A 14,927-nucleotide genomic window follows, 5' to 3' on the forward strand; every position below is an offset into this window, starting at 1 on the left:
CTACGTCGAACATCTCAGGTGGACCTACCGAAGGCGCCTGAGCCTCGGTGGAACCGATACGGCGATGTGACTGAGGCTGCGAAAGCTGATCTACACCATCCTCATGAGAAGGCCTGAGTCCACGGGAGCCGTCCAGTAACAGAGATACACCTGCTTTGGTGGATTCCGTGTCAGCAACTTCCCTGGCTGCTCCTCTTAATTCAGATTCATCCCGTTTGATATTTTTTATTGAGCACGCTAGCATGAGCTTCTTTTCCGCCAGAGAGAAACAGTCGGGCCAAGAATGTTTCCTGCTAGATCGTCGGACCTGCGTGTGTGTGGCGAAAGAAGAGCAAACGGCGAGACACATACAGTTTGTCGCCATATTAAAAGACGCGACAGATGAAAATACTATGAAAAGCAACGAAGCAGCAAGTAAACTCGGCAGCGTAGCATTTAGGGTGAAACGTAACGCGCGGAGAAAAGCAAGCGGGCAGTCAGTGGGACTCTCAACCTACAGAATGCCTGCTGAATATTCTCAGATAGGAATCTTCATGGGGAATCTTCTTGTGCCGTTTGCAGCGCCTCATGGTCAATGGATTTTCCTTGGCGTGTCTTATGCCTTTTGTGTGTGGTGGCCTACTAACTGACTTCTCCTTCTGGCTGCACCTTGAAGAGTCTCTTTCAGCTTGATTTGTGCAAAATGATCTCCTTTAAGCGTTGTAAGATTTTCCCGTGGTGGTCTTGTGTAGGTCATGCCAGCGCGTCTCCTGCGCAGACATTCCTAGAAGCACTGAACAAGGCTGTGCCGTCCTCGCACTCTGAATCTTATAATTCCTTGAGAGTAGCAAAGCCAAACGTTTACATGCCCTGTAGCTCTGAAGTAATGCCTGCCATGCTTCTTGGTTGGCTCACAACCACGCAGGAAGTGCCCCTTTGTATATCGAACCACGCTATGCGTCTCTGCTTCTATCTGAAACTGCTGCAATATTGGATCAATACAGTCAATCTGGCATCGATGGGACACATGTGAAGCACAGATTCGCATTGGCATGCGTTGCTGCTAAATCGGCTTGATGGTACAACCTTGGGCAGACACACAAAGTAACTGGAAGAAAAGGCAAAACCTGCGTTTCTACCAAATCTTAAGCTCCAGCTTTAGCTCAAAACTGGAAGAAGAATACATGGTGCATAGAAGTTTCATCGTATGCTTTAGCTATGGCAAGACAAGTTCCCCTCTAGATCTCATTGAGATGCTGAATGAGATCTACAGGGGAACTTTGTCGGAACAAGTTACGGGCATAATGAAGAAGCGCGCGGAATAATGGAGCTCCTTTTGGGTGACAAAGAAGATGCACTAGTCTTGAGCTGGCGTACCTTCTACTACGGGTTCACTGGTTTAGTTAGGGCACACGTTCCGAAAGGAGGACGGTTTCTCATGCACCAGTGTTTGAGGCTTCTCTCGTCAGACAAGCAGCATTGATTAAAAACATCAAAAGCGTGACAGCATAGACTGGAGATGCTGCTGAGGGCAGCGACGCTTTTCCGAATTCTACAGCCTGAATCCATGAAGTTCCGCTTGCGCTCTGCAGTAAGAATGTGACTATTACATGATGGCGTCGCATAAAATTACACTGTAGGCAAACGAGGTGGTACCGTTGGGTAAGCCTACGCAAAGGTCGTTTAATAGGTATAGCACAACTGCTACAGTAGCACAACGGGACGACCCATCTAGCTGCTACTCGCGTGACTCAGGAAAACAAAGCTAGCCCTGTAGATCCACCTCCACTTCGGTGAACACCAGCTCCACATCCTTTTTGTAGCCCGCTTCAGACAATTGTTCAGAGGCTAACTATGAGCCGTGCTTGAGTCTCCACTCACACGAAGTGGAAAGACCATTCTGGGGACATTGTGGTCTCGGACTACTAGCTGTAAGCCCATTTTACAATGAAACTCTCTTGCTCGTCAGTTATTCAGTTGAAACTCTTGCGAATGGTTCTCTAACTGCTGAAGCTCCTGGCTCACAGGGACATGACTGAGACCTAGGATGCTTGGAAGACAATCGTATGCGTGTTTGTTCCACGTGCGTAAATCCTCATCATTCTAGATGCACCGCTTCCCTCTACGCCCTCTTTTTCTCCTAGTGGAAGGCAAAACAATCCTCATCCCTACGTAACAAAAATAGTTCTTATCCGCTACGGAGCACTCCTTCCTGTTAACAACACTGCCCTGCCCTGCACATGGAGAAGCAGAGCCAATCCACGGCATCCGACAGTTCAAATACTGTGTAAAAATTCAAGCCACCATCCGCTGCCCAGATGCGACGTCCCAATGCTAATGGAGCACAAATGACGCTGCCCGTAGCAATCACAACACTGCTGGAACAACTAACAACCCGTCTACCGCTTCTGCCCCTGAACCTGTATCCGGTGGGAACCCTGTAACGGCTATGCAGCGTCACCACGAAGATTTGAATTTCCAACGAAGCAATACTAGGGAGACACACAAAGGAAAAAAAACAGGGACAGCGTCATAGGACAGAAAACAAATGCCAAGATGAACGTCGATTCAACACGGGGAACAGACGAGCTGTAGCCAATTCCACGGCAAGCGCAACGGTTTTGGCGGAACTCGCTGGATCAGAAACTACAGCAGTGCCTGAAGACCCAGCTGCGGCATGTTCCTCAGCTTATGTTCTCATTCGCGTGCAGCTCAACTGCTGGGATCCCAGTTGATGCTATTGCAGGCGCCATGAAGGTCTGGTTCAGCTACTACTGCAGTGCACGTACAGTAGAAACTTTTCTGCCACAGTACAATACTTGCTTGTATCCCATCGCTCTCCCGGTGAACCGCAGGAGAAGGGACAGTGGACAAACATCCTGAATACCTGCCTGTTACTCTTTGCCCTAGTAGCCAAATCTGCTGCTCAAGCTACCGTGGTCAGCAACAGCAGCGCCAACTGCCCTGGAGGGCTGCTGCTGTTGCTCTTCCTGTTGCCTCTGCATTGCAGCAGGAATGGCGACGTGGGTGCCCCGCTGCTGCGGCAAGGGAGCCGGAACAGTATCCAAGGTTGCCATAATCTTGATGTTTGCGAGTGCTTCAGGATCTGCAACATGCGAAGGCGGTGAGACTGCGCCTGCTGCTGATGCTGACAACAGAGTTGGAAGTGGCCTTCTTCTGTTGACTGGTTTCGCTGCAGTGCCAGTGGTGATGTGAGACTTCTGTGCAGCAGCAGCAGTGTTACTGGTTGCCCTTGCTAGTGTTGCTCCGAACGCCCGTCTGCGAGCCAAGGAAGTATTCAACCTCGATGCTGGATAAACTGCAGCGGCAGGCCGCCTTCTCAACTGCAGCGTGCCGTTATCTAGGCGTCTACTTCCTGCTGCGGCAAATCTGGCCCTTGTTGACGCCCTTGCTGCGGCCCGAACGTAGGCATTACTACCCGTGCTGCGGCGAGTTACTGCGTTCTTGAAACCTGCAGCTGACTTCAGCGTTTCTACAACTTGCTGGTGGGGTGTGCGAATCCTCCCCTCCCTCCTGGCTGTTGTTGCAAGTGCCTTTGCAGCTGCGCCTCGCGGTGGTCCGCGAATTGCTGCTGTAGCGGCAGCAGCAGCACCAAGCCGCCCTCGGCGCGCCGATATTCGTGATGCTAAAATTGCGCCGCGACGGCCACTCACACCCGTTTTCCTCCCAAGTAACGCAACTCCCGTACCCACTCGCTGCTGCTGCTGCTGCTGCTGCTGTTTCGACTGCTGCCGTTGCTGTTGCTCTTGGCGCGATGCAATCAGCGCATCCAGAGGCAAATTAATCTTGTCGGCAACGCTAAGGTTGCGGTTCTTCCTTGTCTGCTGCTGTTGCTGTTGCTGCTGCCGTCGCCGGTTAGCGCCAACCTGTGGCTGCTGCGGTCTTGGGCTGTATTTGAGTTGTTGCTGCTGCGGCCTCTGGCCAATCCTTGTTTGCTGTTGCTTCTGGCTTACTGGTTTCTTTAAAACTCCTATAGTCCTGCTGAAGCGTTGAGGGGCTGCGCCCTTCTGCGGTGTGCCGACAGCAGCGGTCTTGGGACCCCTTCTCTGCTGCCTGATAAGATCATCCAGAGAACAGTTTATCTTTGACTGAACGTCCATGTTGGCGGCGCCTTTCGTTCTCCTGTTGCTACTGCTGCTACTGATACTTCTGCTTCGCTGCTGCACTGAAGCCTGTACGAGTTCCTCGGGATCTGAGAGGCAACAGCAAACATTCAGTGACTACCTGCTTTCTATATCAAGACAAACAAATCCCTGGAACCCAACCGAAATTCTGGAGACGCTTCAACCGCGGCCGCATCTCCAAATGACGCTCGGCAGCGAGACACGCTCAGTAAATGTAGCGAGGAAGCCTCTACTGGCGTTGCAATTAACGCGCCGCCGAACAGCCGCAGCTACCGCATCCAAAAGAGAGGCCTCCTCTACGGTCTCGCTGTGTCCGAGGCATACAGAAACTGAGAAACGGGCCAGCACGTGGACGAATATATCCACCAGGCCACGGCTAGAGCAGCAGCAGGGAATAACTGCTGCTGGTGCCGCCGCTGCTTTCGCCGTAGAGGCCACTGGCAATCCATAGAGCGACAAGGGATGAAAGCCTGGTTAGGCAAGCAACTCACAGTTCTTAACGAACGGCTGGAGCTCGAATTTGTCCACGAATTCCACGGGCGCAAAATCCGAAGGGGCACAGGGAGGAGGGGCAAAAGTCACGGGAGGGTTGTTGGAGATTCAAAAGGGAGAATAAACTGCTGCGGGTCGGCTCCTTAATGTATATTACGCAACAGTACATATAGTGCTGCCGCCAGAAAGCAGGAATGTCGTGCGGTGTCAAAACACCGGAAAAATGAGACGCCAGCGGCCGTCTGCACTTCCGACCGGCCACTTAAACAAACATCTATTCTTTATGCTTACTTTCCGTGAAGCTAGATAAATAATCAACAAGGAAGAATGGGAATCGCCAACAATCCTCTGGCTGTGGTGCTGCTGCTGGTCACAGGCAGACACCGAAACACCCCGCGGGCACGGGCATAGTGGCCATAGGCTGCTGTTTGTTGCTTTGTTGCAAAAGCCTTCCACTCTATTTTAGCCTATACGCAGGGAACATTTTAGATTATTCTGCGCTATTAGGGAAGGTGAAGCTGAGAAATGCGGCGGAAGTTTGTCCTGAGATGCACTGATACAATTCATGGCGTAAAGCATCAAAAACACATGCATTTCATTCAGATATGGCCACAGTGAGAGGCCCGTACTTTCGGATATTTCATGCTCCACATTCTTACACAGAAATTCACACGTGGTCCCCTTAATGCACTGGATGAGGTGCGCCATTGAGCGGTGCGGGGAACCGTGGAGAGGTTACAGTAGTTCCGATGGAAATTGCACTTCGACACTAAAATTTTGGTATTTTGGGTCTCCTTGTGTTGTAATTCATGGTTTATGTCGTACGTGTCATGTGCCATGCTGTAGCTCGAGGATACCGTTAGCTAGATGTCAACAGCACAGACGCACCCCTGTGAAAGTTCGTTTTGGCGGGTAGGACGGCTACAAGAAAGATAAAGTGGAACTGGTTAAAGTGAAGGGTACCCAGCGAGGAGACGCCAAAGAAAAACTGGATCGTGGATGCAGTGCCTTAAAAAGGCCCAAGGAGATCTGCCACACACCTGAGCGTCGATGCCAGTCAGGTGTACTCACCAGCTCTGTGTGACTTTGCTGCATATTTGTCGCGATGCTCATCTGCACTTCCAGATGCAACAGAGCCGCGAACACCTGAAAGTGCGTCGCTGGTCATGAACATCTCCAAGGCTCGCCTCCAACGAACAATGGAGTATTACCCCCGTCCCATTTGCGAGCATTAGGCAATGCAACGTCCACCAATCCACCTAATGCATTGCTGCAGCTGCAGTGACTCCTGGATTGACCTATTCTAATATGCTAACTTCGACGTTTCAATGTTGCATCGTTGCCTCCCCCCTCATTGCCAGAGTTGACGGGGCCCTACGACATTGTAGACATGAACGAAAACAATGTATACAAACTATAATGCTCTCTTGGTTTTGTTTAATCGCGCTGAAAGAGTATTGTTCGTCAGGTCCATCGTTAGGCCATTTCTGGAGTACTCAGACAAGCGTCTCTCCGTAAAGGCCATATCCTATTATCCTGGAGCAACAAGGCGTCCACGTAGCTCAAAGAGCACTGAGTACTTATTTTGTTGCTAAGGGCACCGTAGTGTCATTATTTGGGCACTATTTTGAACGAAGTTACCGAAAGCCTGCCCGAAGGTGCGCGGCATGCAACAAGCCCTCCAAACACGGTCGTCTGCAAAGCCACAAAGATGCGATAGACAATCTCTTCCAAGGAGAACTAAAAATTAGACCACTCCACAGACTGTTGGATCGTTTTGTCGGAGCGGGACGTCCTCTGAGACCAAGAGCACGCTACCGGATGTCCCAGTACAGCCTAGAAACACCAGAGGAGAGAACTGCCCCAGTGAAAAACACGATCGCATTGGGCGTTGATATTTGTAAAGGAAAGGGCATAAAAGAAACTTGCTTGATTGATTGAGACAACAAGCGGAGCAAAACACAGTGGACCCTCTAGATGGAACCACCCAATTGCTGAGCAGCTTCCATGAGATGTTGCTGGGTCGGTGTCCGTCCCTTGGACTACGGGCAAGGAAGGGCTGTGTCGATGGGCGCAGCGCTTCTTTTTTGAATTTCCTTCCTAGACCTCTTTCATGAATCAAAAGAGAAGAGAGGAACGGGCTTCTGCGACGCCCACCAGAACTAAAGGGCACATACACGACGCAGCTGTTGGCACACTTGCAAGCCACTTCGAGGATATCTCTGCACTTCCCAGCTCTATACTCCGCTTCTTCGATATACAGGTAATAAAGTATGCAGGATTTAGTTGTACTCTTGCATCATGTTGCAGCGTAGGTACGCTTTCCAGTTTATGAGGTGGGGCGGGAAGGAATCACGTGCATGAGGTTTTACCTCTCTCTGCCCTGAACGTTGGGAGCTGCTCCTGGCGTATTGCTCCAGTATACATATTCACAGTGTTCATGTTGTCTTGGTGGAGAGATGCTGGGATGCGGCTGTGTGTGACATGACTGATAACTGTCTGCGCAGACGTGGGGAGGCGCTCCATGCATGACAAGTTAATGCATACAATTGCTGAAAGGAAACAACGTGCGTACTCATGTTGTTCGCTGAGAATAGGTGTGCTGTATTTCATGATGTGGCTCTGCGCAACCCTACCCACCACGTACACTAGAGGACAGGGCAAGTTCAAGTGCGAGCGCTGAAAGCAGACATGTAGTTTCAGCTGCGCGCTCTACGAGCAGTTACGGAATGGATGGAGGTCTCTCTGCTTCATGGATATGATTTGTTTTCCCTATATGGAGCTGCGTGGGTGTCTAGGAACACCGTCTCTTCTCGTTGTGAAGGCAAACAGCGGTCGCTGTGGTTAATAGAGGAGGGCTGATGCTTTGATTACTTGTGCCCCAGGTTATAAACAGACTCCTTTTGTGGAAACGAAGCCGAGGGTATCTTCAGTCAAGACCTGCACTTAACTTTGTGTTGCCTCATCTGGACTCGGGCCTTCTTTTCTTACAACCGCTTAATTGTTTTTTTTTCAGTACTTTTATGTTGCACGGCACACTGCCGTGAGCTTATCGTGAGTGCGAACGATGCTCTATGGCCTTCTTGTGAAGAGAGTTCGAGCAGCTCGACGAAGGCAGGCAGGCGGACTCTGTGTGCGGATGGACGAAGCGGCATGGTCCTTGTAGAGAAAGTTGGTCCGGCGTCAAAAATGAAGAACAACGCCACGGAGCAGGTTCAGCCTCAGGCTCCCCTTTCAAGGGGTATCCTTTTGCAAGCCCACCTGAACGGGGTGCAGGATGTGTATCTCCAGAAGGATGGCGGGCCAAGGCCAGTGAGGCAGAACATGTTCCGGACAGCGGTGAGTTAGTAGAAGTCGCGTATTCCGCTCCATGCAAGTTGAACCCTATGGGTACTTTTACATGTGCTTACGCGTGTATCGCATTTCAGAGTGCAATGAGTTAGTGAGGTTTTCCATGTCCCATGCTTAAAGTGAGCATAGCAAGACGCGTGAGCATTTCCGCCTTCATGCGCCATGCTGATGTGTCTTATTTAGGATGTAACTCAGACAAGGGGAAACGAGTTTGAAGACTACTACTTGAAACGTGAACTGCTCAAGGGAATATTTGAGAAGGGATTCGAGAAACCCTCCCCTATTCAGGAGGCAGCGATTCCAGTGGCACTTTCTGGTCGCAACATCTTGGCTCGTGCCAAAAATGGGACGGGGAAGACGGCGGCTTTCGCAATCCCTGTCTTAGAGAAGTGCCAAATCACACGACGAGCAATCCAGGGTAAGCGGGTTTCTTTTAGTGTCCCAGGGTAATTGCTCCGTCTTATATTTGCAGCAGCACATACGCTCCCTCAGTGATGGGCATCGTAAGTGGAGTAATGAGGACTCTTGTGGGACCGCTATGTCGGCTGTCTTCTGCCAGGCTTGATCCTTGTTCCTACCCGAGAACTGGCGCTGCAAACGAGTGCAGTTGTTAAGGAGTTGGGGAAATATCTTAACGTTCAATGCATGGTTTCGACAGGGGGTACGAGTCTCAGAGATGACATTATGCGTTTGCACAACACGGTCCACATTCTCGTAGGGACTCCTGGGAGGATCCTAGATCTTGCGAACAAGGATGTGGCGGATTTGCGGCAGTGCCACATAGTGGTAATGGATGAAGCCGACAAATTGCTTTCCCCTGAGTTCCAGCCAATTGTAGAGAAATTGATCGAGTTCATTCCTATGCAGCGGCAGATTCTCATGTTCTCGGCCACGTTTCCAGTAACAGTGAAAGATTTCAAGTCGAAATATCTTCCAGATGCTCACGAAATTAACCTTATGGAAGAGCTCACTCTAAAGGGTGTTACGCAGTACTACGCTTTCGTTGAGGAGAGGCAGAAAGTACATTGTTTGAACACACTGTTTGCGAAGGTGGGTCTAAAAACAAGATGATCATGCGTTAGGAGCTCTGCGTCTGCTGCCTTTGTGCGTCTGGGTACACAGAGGCCCAGTTACGTCCACACCTTTCTAGCGGAGAGGACATGAGCGTGGCAGTAGTGTTTCCCCCTACCCATGTGCACTGTGTTTAACTCAGCTTCAAATTAACCAAGCGATCATCTTCTGTAATAGTGTGACACGCGTTGAGCTTCTGGCGAAGAAGATTACCGAGCTGGGCTTTTCGTGCTTCTATATTCATGCTCGGATGCTGCAGTCGCACCGAAACAGGGTGTTTCACGACTTTCGAAACGGTGCCTGTCGTTGCCTGGTCTCATCGGATTTGTTCACTCGAGGGATTGATATCCAGTCCGTAAATGTCGTTATTAATTTTGATTTCCCTCAAAATTCGGAGACGTACTTACATAGAATTGGGCGTTCAGGCCGTTTTGGCCACCTAGGTCTGGCGGTGAACCTGGTAACTTACGAAGATCGGTTTAACCTCTACAGGTGCGTTCGGGGGTAACCCATTCAAGTATGATGCTGTACCACCCATCCCTTGCGCGTGATTTATGCAGAGGCTAGCTTCGAGTCACATTTGCGCCACTTTTCAGGATTGAACACGAGCTCGGGACCGAAATCAAGCCAATACCCAGCCATATCGACCCGGAAACATACACATAGATAGCTGGGCGATTAATGCACGGCCGTGCGCGTCTTCATGATCAGTTGCGTGCTTGCTTCGGCGGCAGTGACGTGGCGGCTCAGGGAGAAAGTGTAATAGCCGCATCGTTGCATGCCTAGCGCTGGACCAAGCGCAGCGGTTTGAAAGGGTCGCAGCTGCCGTATTCACGTGCTCGCTGGCGCCGGGACCGCAGAACTTGAAGTAACCTAGGGACTTGCTGGCCGGCAATGACCTCGTCTAACTAACGGCGCGGTCAACTATGTGGATGCGCCTTTGCTCGTGACAGTGGCGTCGCACAGTCCACTTACAGGAGCCAGTGGGGTCGCGGTTGGTTAGATAGGGATTTCGCCTGATATCCCGTTCGCTTGTGTACCATTGTGTCCGATACAGCAGAGCTGCGGAGGCCAGCGCTAGTTTCCCGCAGCATTATAGTATCATGAAACAGTAACTACCGAAGTGCCACTAGCTGCTAGGCAGGAAAGTAATAGCACAGTATAAGCTCCTTGGTAGAAGCTATTTTAGGAAGTTTGCCGGCCTGCTCACGGACGACGAGGCTGGTTGAGTTTTGCGTGAAGGCGTGGTTGATTGCAGCGTCTTGTTAAGCTGTTCTCCAACGCCTTTAGCGCAACACTTAGGGTCGCATTCGGCGGATATCGTGCGCGTCATCCTTGGTAGTGCTGCTGCGGCAACTGGTTTAGCCTGCATTGTATCCGAGGTGTACACTGTGGGGCCACAGCATATGTGTCTCTGCACTGGGGAACTGCATGCAGTGAGTTCGAAGTTTGTTGTGTGATGTTGGCCTCTCCTCGGCTCCCAACGCAGTCAGTGGTTTGCGAGGCCTCGTGTGAAGATGCCTACGGATTTTTCCCGCTCCATGCTGTGGTGGGGGTTGCGGGTGGGCGGGGGCGTTGGCGTCTTGGGGAAGCTTTGTGAATGGCCCCTGCGGTCCTCGTAGCGCTACACTCCACCGAGACCCGAATGAGCAATGTTCCCTCTACATTTTAACCACGTACTTTCGAGACAGTTTCGTTGCCGCCGAGTGCTGCAGGGCAAGCACAATTGGCGTTACCGGGGATTATTGTGCGGCAGGCAGCGTCGAGCTAATGCAGCACCACGTGCGTCTAAGCCTTGGCAAATTTCTTTCTGTGTGGATCCAACTTACTGCACAGCCTGCACATGTGTTCATTTCGGGCTTACTTGGTGGGGTCCCAATCTTTTCCACTTCAGCGCCTCCGCCTTTGTAAGCCTTGCTCCTGGCTTCGGCATAGCTGTGGTGCGAAGCACGAGGCGTACGGGGATTCCTTTCATGTCGAATTCTTCCCTTATTGCATTGACGAGCTGTCTTTTGTAATGCGTTGGGAAGTGAGCGTAAACGTTTGACCACGCCACAAACGTTGGCGGTTTCGTCTGCGCCTGAGTAATGTACTTCACCTGACACTGAGACCCCAATCTCCACGGAGGAGGCCACCGGGACATGTACTGCTGAAGCCAGGCATTTATGGTCCCTGTGGGGACGCGGCCGCACCACCGTTTGTAGACAGCACATGCCTTGTTCAGCAATGTATTCAAGTTCTCTGCATGTGCAGCAGACGTGAACACCACCGGGCACGACTTTAAATGCCCAAGACCAGTCTGAAGTCGCTCCAGCACCAATGTTCGCATTTGGCTTCGTCTGTTCATGTCCACTAGGTCCCACTTTGTTACGCAGACCACCAAGCTCCTCCCCTCTTTATCACTTGCCAAGTTCGCTAGAGACAGGTCATGCGAACCAATATGCCCTGTTTCTTCTATATGAGCAGCATCGAGGCACAGGATGCACACATCGGCTGCACGGATATTCCGCATAGTCTGTAATGATGCTTGTTGAAGCATGTCATCTCCTCTCATCTTCCATCCCCTACTGACTCCCGCCGTATCGATCAAAGTCATCTGCTGCTTTTTGAAACAAAAATTGATGCATACTGAGTCCGTCGTGGTGCCAGGTTTTGCGCTTGTCATCAAACGGTCCTCCTTTAGGATGGAATTAATAAGGCTTGACTTGCCCGCATTTGGCCGACCTATGAACGTCAGTCGAATTGGTTCTTCACTCTTCTCGGTTTCCACATCGAGGTTTGCCGATGGCCGGACAGACGAGGCAGGCAATATGTTGGGAGCTTCCGGTTCTTCAGTTTCGCGGGACCAGGGTTCCTTGCTACACTCGTCGTTACTCGCTTCTACCATGTGTCCTTGCTGCACATGACCAAGGACAACAACTGGAAATCCTCGATTCAGCGCTTCAGGGTAGCGCGCCCTGAATTTCGTGCGGCTATTCCTGTGTGCATAAAAAGGCGACCTTTCAGGAATAGTTAACTGCAACGGCAGTAAATTGTACAAACGCGCATTCTACACTTAAGCAGTGGCAACAAATACAGCTAAAAGCCTAGTATGGACCAGCCTTTTAATGCTTCTCAGTTGCAGTTGCAACGGCTGCAAACTCAGAGCATATGCACCAGTTCATACTCACTGAATGTAAATTCTGTTCCCTCCGTTCCTACTCACCATAACTGTGTCATGATCAAGGCAGTTGTCCTGTTCGCACTGCTCAGGAGCCTCGAATTCTGCATCATCTGGTGAAGATTTTTTCAAAGACCACGGTAAATGCAGGTAGCCACCAAGAGACTGCTTGTGCGCCAATACCGGTTGCGCACCCCGGCCATATCGTCGGGATAACCCCTCGAGCCAGGCTTCGGTTGCGGCAGCTTCCTTCACATTCTGGAAAAGCAAGGTCAGAGACAGTGTGGCGGATTGAGTGCCCAAAACACTGCAGGTGCTTCTCTAAAGCGCCTTCCTCACAAAAGGGGGGCAGTAAAGGAAATGCGTGAGATGGGGATGAAGGCGTGCTGGATCACCTGTTGCTCTGGTGGAATTGATGGTATCAACTCATGCTGGCGCTGCCCCTGAGCTAGCGCTTTGATCCGCTCTAACAACGACTCAAAACCCTGTGACGCCGTTGCATAGAAGCATGATACCAGATTCCCTACCAGTAGAACTCTCCACCGCAGAAGTCTGCAGTTTTGTGCCATCACTCTATTTGGAGTTTCTGTAGGGCCTAAGCGTCGCTACGTGCTTGCCTGGTTTGTTTTCGTTGATACTGCCACGGGGTGCCCCAAGTGCAGCTCATAAGCGTCACCTATGCAGTTAGCTGCCCTCGATCCTTCCGCCTTGTTAAGTACGAGGATTACTGGTGAATGTTCGATGGTACTCGCCGAATCTTCTTCCTGGCGATGTAGGCCCAGGTTCAAAGTTCGGCCGTTAGCCGCCCGCTGATTCTTCGTAAGCATCCTCAGGTGTTTCGCAATGAACTCGTCATCAGAAGTGACGCCTTCCTTTGCATCAACAATGAACAAAGCCACGTCAGACGCCTCAAGTGCTGCAGCAACCTGCATGAAGAATAGATACGCATGAAAGACTAAAAATAACCTGCCTGTGCAGGAGAGAAACTGGGAAGCCAGTGCCATTTGGGCTGCTGCTTCACCTGGTGGTTTATCTGCCGCTTCGGCGTGTCTGTTGCACCACAAACATCTGCCAAAATGCTGGGTGTATCCGTGAGAAGGAAAGTAAGCGAACCGCAAGACCACAAATATTCTCTGCGATCTCGAGTAGTCCCGGGGTCTGGGCCAACAAGCGCGAGCTGATTTCCTGCTATGCACTTCGACGTCGGAGCACCTGATGTCACAAGGCAGTTGTAGAGGCTGCTTTTCCCCACGTTTTCTCGGCCGACAAGCGTGAGCCGTGGCATCGTCTTTGTTGCATTGTACTGCGGGGCAGCCGAGTCGCACTGTTTCCTGGATGAGAAGTTCCTGAAATTTGCCGGGCCTAAAGTCCCATTAGACTGGACAACACGATTCCGTGATATAGTGGGTATCCAAAAATGAGGCAGCACGCCCATAAAGTGTGCAGCAACATGTTGGCGCCAAGGGAAATATCTTCTAAGGCTCCAGAGGTACGAAGGGAAGCTCTGAAGACGATTCAAGGTAATAATTTCACCTACTTTTCCTCCTTTACATGCGCCAATGCATGCTGGCGATGATGTGTAATGTGCAAGCGACTCGACACATCTTGCATTCATTGTTCGTCAGAGCAGAGCGTAGAGCTGGATACGCAACAGCTGCGTCACCCCCCAACACAGCTCCATATTAGTACAGCTTCATACCTCATAAGTATTTGGACAACCAGAAGACCATGCGATTCAGCATTTACTGGATATCGAAGCAGTTTCAGGGAGGCTGGGATCCACTTGTGTGGCAAGGCCTGGCGCGACTTTCGAAGAGAACTCTTTGTTCCGCCATTAAAAATAGTCGGAAGTATACACCTAAAAGGAATGAGGGATTCTTATTGGCCCTCAGAGTATAGTGAGCTCATAGCTGCGGTACGCTTGCTTGACGCCTAGGGGCCCCTAGGCTTATTGGGGCCTGCGCCACCACTACAAAAGCACTTATCCCAACAGTTACAAAGGCATTTATGTTTGGCTACAATATAGTAAGAGTGACAAACTCCAACTAGTTCATCGCGGCGAATACGTATCGTAGACATAAGGTAGGCTGTCCACGCTAAGCACGTTGCGCATCTTTTCGTCCAGCTCATCGCAAACTCTCAGCATCAGGGCCCGCTTTCTTTTCGGGTAAGATCAATGAAAAACAATAGAAATTAGTGTATGATGCCAACTGGTTGATGGAAAACTTCAAGACAGCCCGTACACCACTTCCGTGTCTCGTTAGAGTAAGGTGAAACGCTGTTTCCTAGCTAGAGGAGAGGTACTTTTCTGGATTTGCGAGGAAGTAATAGATCGATTCTCTAGCTAGTCTCCTACGCGGACAATTTAGATTCTCGCCTGACTTCCTGAATGGAGTTTTTCCGAGAGAAACGGTGCGCCTCGCTGGAACAGGGGGCATACCACACAGTATTTTGCATGAGCGCCCTGGTGCAATGAACAGGCTCATCCTCAAAAGTATGGCTCTATCTAGCGTGCAGCGCACTCAAAGGTTTGAGGCTTCAGATAGTTTACAGCGACGCGCACAACGTTGCTTTGCGAGAAGTTGCAGCTTGGCGGCGCCTAAAAGGATTCACTTACTCTGCGGCTCATTTGCTTAGTATTTTTGCTTTCTTAGTGGTAAGTTTCCTATCAACTTTGACAGATAATGCGTTCGCGTTGGCCCGCTACATGGTTTTGAATCCGTATCAAT

The 14,927-nt window shown here is 50.7% G+C and overlaps 3 protein-coding genes across 3 annotated transcripts; 1 reads left to right on the top strand and 2 right to left on the bottom strand.

Annotated features, from left to right (window-relative positions):
- Positions 1-2,885: 2,885 nt before the first annotated feature.
- On the bottom strand, positions 2,886-4,100 carry ETH_00029205 (uncharacterized protein; the record flags this gene model as incomplete). Its single annotated transcript, XM_013374283.1, has 1 exon — positions 2,886-4,100. One exon carries the CDS (start codon positions 4,098-4,100, stop codon positions 2,886-2,888), a length of 1,215 nt encoding a protein of 404 aa, XP_013229737.1.
- A 3,705-nt stretch (positions 4,101-7,805) lies between these two features.
- On the top strand, positions 7,806-9,704 carry ETH_00029210 (ATP-dependent RNA helicase, putative; the record flags this gene model as incomplete). The annotated part of the gene is made up of 5 exons (XM_013374284.1): positions 7,806-7,955; positions 8,151-8,385; positions 8,527-9,017; positions 9,181-9,530; positions 9,635-9,704. 5 exons carry the CDS (start codon positions 7,806-7,808, stop codon positions 9,702-9,704), a joined length of 1,296 nt encoding a protein of 431 aa, XP_013229738.1.
- An 823-nt stretch (positions 9,705-10,527) lies between these two features.
- ETH_00029215 (small GTP-binding protein, putative) lies at positions 10,528-13,483 on the bottom strand (the record flags this gene model as incomplete). Its single annotated transcript, XM_013374285.1, has 5 exons — positions 10,528-10,662; positions 10,903-12,054; positions 12,244-12,456; positions 12,816-13,124; positions 13,220-13,483. The coding sequence occupies 5 exons, from the start codon at positions 13,481-13,483 to the stop codon at positions 10,528-10,530; spliced, it is 2,073 nt and encodes a 690-aa protein (XP_013229739.1).
- Between the last annotated feature and the right edge of the window lie 1,444 nt (positions 13,484-14,927).

The sequence above is a fragment of the Eimeria tenella genome, genomic scaffold (genome assembly GCF_000499545.2).
Source record: "Eimeria tenella Houghton genomic scaffold, Eth_scaff2, whole genome shotgun sequence".
NCBI classification, from domain to species: domain Eukaryota; phylum Apicomplexa; class Conoidasida; order Eucoccidiorida; family Eimeriidae; genus Eimeria; species Eimeria tenella.